Consider the following 5217-nt stretch of genomic DNA (forward strand, 5'->3'; position numbering starts at 1 on the left):
TGCAGTGTGTTTGTTTACCTGCAGTGTGTTTGTTTACCTGCAGTGTGTTTGTTGACATGCAGTATGTTTGTTTACCTGAAGTGTGTTTGTTTTTCCTGCAGTGTGTTTGTTGACATGCAGTGTGTTTGTTTTTCCTGCAGTGTGTTTGTTGACATGCAGTGTTTTTTTACCTGCAGTGTGTTTGTTGACATGCAGTGTGTTTGTTGACCTGCAGTGTGTTCATTTACCTGCAGTGTGTTTGTTTACCTGCAGTGTGTTTGTTGACCTGCAGTGTGTTTGTTTTTCCTGCAGTGTGTTTGTTTTTCCTGCAGTGTGTTTGTTGACATGCAGTGTTTTTTTACCTGCAGTGTGTTTGTTTACCTCCAGTGTGTTCGTTGACCTGCAGTGTGTTTGTTTACCTGCAGTGTGTTTGTTTACCTGCAGTGTGCGGCACGGCCCCCCTGAACACAAACAGTGAGTCGAGGATAATTGGCGGTCAGGATGCTCCTGCCGGCTCGTGGCCCTGGCAGGTCAGCCTCCACATCCAGACGACGCTCTGCGGAGGCTCTCTGATCAACAACCAGTGGGTTCTGACTGCTGCTCAGTGCTTCACCAGGTAAACGCTGACAGGTAACGTCCTCTTGTGATTTAGACACTAAAATCTGCTCAAAAATCTCTCTGACGTCTGATTTTTTCTGTGATGGAAAAGAATTCAGTTAGAATTGAATCCTGAATCAGATAAAGATGGAAACCCAGTTTTTTGGGGTAATGATTTTAGTTTTGCAGCTGAGTGAAAGTAACAGTGCTGCGGTTTGGTTTTCAGTAACAGCCTTTCAGATGTGAGGGTTTATCTTGGACGGGACACCCAGGAGGGTCCGAATCCTGACGAGGTGACCCGGTCTGTGTCGGTCATCATCAAACATTCGAACTACGATGAAAAGACGAAGGAAAACGACATCGCCCTGCTGCAGTTGTCCTCTCCTGTGAACTTCACAGATCACATCCGACCTGTTTGTTTGGCTGCGGAGCAGAGCTTCTTCCCAGGCGGGCTGAGGTGCTGGGTCACGGGCTGGGGGGACATCCAGACCCACGGTGAGGATCCAACCACAGAGCCATCACTTACAGTTCAACAGAAGTTTTAAAAGGTTCTCTGTCACTCCGCTCTGGGTGTACTTCAGTTTTCATAAACAAAACAAACTAAAATAAATGCATGACTGCAGGTGAAGAACTCAAACTTAATGAAAAAAGTTTCTAACTTTTTTTAAGCACAAAAAGCTCGTATTTCAGTCCATTCCTGCATTCAAGTGTCAGTTTTTCAGTCTAATGGTCCATTCCTTCAACACTTAGATTTTCTGATGATGAGGAGACAAAGAGATGAAGAGTTTCAGGCCTTATTTACAGGACAGGTTCGTCCTTGTCACATCTTTGGTTTCACTACTGGGGACAGTAAAGTTTTGTGGTGGACTGGAGACGAGTCCAGGGTGTCCCCCACCTCTCACACAGGGACCTCTGGAGACAGGAAGCAGCTCCCTCGTGACCCAACATGGAAAAAGGGTGAAAGAAAAAGGATGAATAGATAGATAATGGGGACATTGGGTCAGGACAGCAATCGGGCTGGTCCAGAACCTGTCTCCTCTTCTTCAGCCTCCGGAAGGTGGGCAGAATGTGGTTATAGGTGGTCCTGGACTTTTCTGCATTAATGTTTCCATCAGAACCCTGATCCAAACCCAGACCGTCACAGAACCAGGTTTTTAGACTTGTTGTAGAAGGGAGGACTTCCTTGAGATACATTTAACAAACAAACACTCAAACATGACAGAAACTGAGATTTTCGTGACACAAAAGCAACGGACAGCCTCAACCAGTGAACATGCAACAATCAGAGTATTATTTGTACTTTAAACTGATGTAGCTTTGACATCTCATCTCGTTCGTTAAACAACTCGTCCCATACATACTCCAACACAGAACATGGCATTCAGAGATGTTTTGTTCGATGTCCCGGGACAGACTGACCTGGGCGGGACCCTCTGGATAAGATCTGGATCCAAATATATCCATGAATGCGGCCACTCTTCTGCTTTCGGTCGCCTCGTTAGAACCACTATTTCCTGGAACTTCAGCTTTGGCAGAACTCTGTGCAGAAACACTCAGTATCATCCAGATCAGACTTTACTTTTCCTGCTTACAATCATACCTACAACAGCATGGTCTTCCTCGTGTGGCCACCAGCTCCAGAACATGATGCTACCACCACCATGCTTCCCACTGGACACAATGTTCTTTGAGCTTTTTGTTATAGTCGTTTTATTAATTTAGTCATTCCTTCAGAAGTCTTCTTCTTCATTCATGTGGTTGTGCATTTGTACTTGGAGCTTCCAAACCCAGACCACCACAGAACCGGGCTTTTGCTGCTGACAGCCTGGATGCTCCTTTTACCTGTTTGGTCCATTTCTCCCAACAAAGATCTGGAATCCTGATCCAGGTTTCCAGTGTGATGGTCCATCTCAGAAGAGTCCAGATGTCCAGCTTGGACGTGCTCCATGAAAGCCAACATTTTGATTTGCATTTTCTACCCCAGCTTATTGTAAATGAAGCTAGTTCTCGAGCCGTCTTGCAACAAATCGGTGACTGAAAGGTATTTTTCTGTAATCTGTGCTTGGAAATCTGTTTGAATCCGACAGTTTGATGCTAATCTTCATTCAGGGGTTTGTTTTGTCCTCCAGCTTATCTTCCGTCCCCTCAGAGGCTGCAGGAGGTGAACGTCCCCGTCGTGTCCAACATCAAGTGTCGAGGCGCCTACCCTTCCGTCACAACCAACATGATGTGTGCCGGACCGAATTTCAGAGGAAAGGGCTTCTGCCAGGTGAGCTTGGTTCTGTTCGGACCCGTGTTCTGGTTTCCTGCTTGCTAACCGACTTGTCTGATGCGTGCAGAAGGACTTCGGCGGCCCGTTGGTGACGTTAAACGCCACCAGGTGGGTCCAGGCAGGCGTGGTGAGCTTTGCCACCGGCTGCGGTTACCCAAAGTTCCCGGGAGTTTACACCCGAGTGTCACAGTACCAGAACTGGATCAACCGCCACGTCGGCGCCGAGCAGCCGGGCTACATCACCTTCTACAGCTCTTCGACCAGAACGTTTCACTGCGTGTCCCCGTTGGTCCCTCTGCTGCTGTCCTTCCTGTCTGTCCTCTCAGAGGACGTGTAATCAGTCAGAGGGACAAACGAGTCCAAATCTCTGTGGAGACAATGTTCACTCTGAGAAAAACTCAAAGCCAAATATTTACTTTTCTTATTTCCTTTTTCTAATTTATTGTTGTTCATAAACGCAAGAAAAAAAACTTTTAAAAACAGACAGATTTTAACTTCTAAAACACATTAAAATGATCCTGAAATAAATCTGTTTCTTCATTCTGTCTTTAAATGATGCGCCGAGGATAAACTCTACAAATTTACACGTTTATGTTGATGATGAACCATAAAGTGGCAAAAAAAATAACAGTTTGAGCAAATTTACTTACAAAGAAATTATGTTATGTTACACTTTTAAATAGGAAAAATAAAAACGTTGGAACACATCAATTTAATTGTTTTCAGTTTATTTAAACTAAAACCAACTTTAAGACTTTTCAAGGTTTTGCAGGATTCCTGAATTATGATAAACAGATTTATATTGATACATTTTTAAAAAATAAACGCTCTGAAAGTCTCCACAGTTAGAAAGCACATAAAAACTTCTATTATTAAATCTTAAAATCTGTAATTTTGCTTGTTGCTTCAGACGTTTTAAGGTGAAATAAACTATTTTAGCTTTTTATTTTTCTCTGTTTGGACTGAACCATCTACTCTTCCTGTGGGGGTAAAAACAAGTGCAATTATTGAAGTGCTCTAAAATCCTACAGAGATCTGATCTCCTTATTATTAAAATAATATAAAATCTGGTCTTTGGTCATAAAACTTTCATGCATTTAGCATCTTAAGTGCAAAAACTTTAATTTGTATGAGGTCTAAGCTTCAGTTAAACTAAATAAAAGTAGAAAAATAAACATTAATTTGTTTTAGAGTCATAAACTTTCTATCAGTTTAAAACAAAACTGTTTCCCAAAACTCTTTTTTTCAGTTTCTGCATTAATTCTTTGGTCCAGAATTAGATTAGATTTATATTAAAAAGCGGCATTAAAATCAGTTTAAAATTCCTGGAATGACTCAGAATGAAAGGAAAAATCCCAGCTGGTTGTTCCCCTGCAGAGAAGTGGATCCTGGAGCTCGAATCGGTTCTAAAGACGGCGCTCAGCCCAGGAAGGTGGAGATAAAAACGCTGAGGTCCAGGTTGAGGGTGGCGTGCCACCAGCGGTCAGGAAAATACAAAACCTGACGGGAAAACACGGAAAATTGATTTAATTTACCCCTGAGAGACGGAAAAACTGATCTTAAATTCACTGAAGCAGCTGAAACCGAGTCTTAAAAGCAGCAAAAGGCTAGCTAAAAGCTATTAGTAGTAAAAGGCTAACTAAACCCTAACTAAAAATATAAAAACATCTCGGCAGCCATCAGCTGAATGTTGTGATATATAAACAATGTTTGCAGACAAATAAAAACATGGAGAGCTAATCTGAAAGATAATCTGCATTAATCCCAAATAAAAAAAATAAAAAAACATCTAGGTCTGAAACTCAAACAAAATGTGAATTTAACTCTGGTTTGGCCTCCGGTCGGCTCGTCTCACCTCTCCGGGTCGGATCGTGCACTCCAGCGGAGCCTCGTCCTCCGGGAGGTTCGGGTACGTTTCGGTGACCCAGGACAGGGTGGTCCGGTTCGGGTGGAAGTGAGGCTCATGATCAGGCGGGAAGAGGAACCAGCGCTGCGTGAAGAAGGAAGGAGGACGTCTGACGGGGAGTTTAAACCAGATCAAACTAGTCTTTGTCCAACTAACTTGACGTGAAGCTCCTGGAAGGTGATTGGCTGCTGCTGCTGTCTACAGCAACAGGAAAACAAACAAACAAACAAATCTGGTTCGGACTTTTACCTTCCTTCCATAGATGACCTCGGAGTATCCAGGACCGTGCCAGTGGAAGGGGACTCCTGTTCCAGGACCTGAGGAAGACGATACGATACCGATAAGACCACGATGCAATCATTCTGTGATGATTGGTGACAGCTCCCTCGCTCCCCGCTCCTCGTTCCCCGCCCCTCGCTCCCGGCCCCTCGCTCCCGGCCCCTCGTTCCCCGCCCCTCGCTCC

At 44.1% G+C, this 5217-nt stretch overlaps 2 protein-coding genes across 3 annotated transcripts in view; one reads left to right on the plus strand and one right to left on the minus strand.

Annotated features, from left to right (window-relative positions):
• LOC108243218 (tryptase) overlaps window positions 1-4186 on the plus strand; it is a 6292-nt gene extending 2106 nt beyond the window's left edge. The window contains exons 3-6 of the mRNA XM_017428507.3: window positions 424-595; window positions 803-1071; window positions 2706-2845; window positions 2916-4186. Coding sequence (XP_017283996.1) covers window positions 424-595; window positions 803-1071; window positions 2706-2845; window positions 2916-3185 — 851 coding nt within the window. The 3' untranslated portion in view covers window positions 3186-4186. The remainder of the gene's footprint in view (window positions 1-423; window positions 596-802; window positions 1072-2705; window positions 2846-2915) is intronic.
• Window positions 3560-5217, minus strand: part of jmjd8 (jumonji domain containing 8) — a 5242-nt gene continuing 3584 nt past the window's right edge. For both annotated transcript variants that reach the window (XM_025008663.2, XM_017428498.3), the window contains 3 exons: window positions 5004-5071; window positions 4704-4838; window positions 3560-4348 (listed from right to left, as the gene is read on the minus strand). In XM_025008663.2, the coding sequence (XP_024864431.1) occupies window positions 4268-4348; window positions 4704-4838; window positions 5004-5071 (284 nt within the window). In that variant the 3' untranslated portion in view covers window positions 3560-4267. The remainder of the gene's footprint in view (window positions 4349-4703; window positions 4839-5003; window positions 5072-5217) is intronic.

This window comes from Kryptolebias marmoratus, linkage group LG12 (genome assembly GCF_001649575.2).
Source record: "Kryptolebias marmoratus isolate JLee-2015 linkage group LG12, ASM164957v2, whole genome shotgun sequence".
In the NCBI taxonomy this organism is placed as follows: Eukaryota; Metazoa; Chordata; class Actinopteri; order Cyprinodontiformes; family Rivulidae; genus Kryptolebias; species Kryptolebias marmoratus.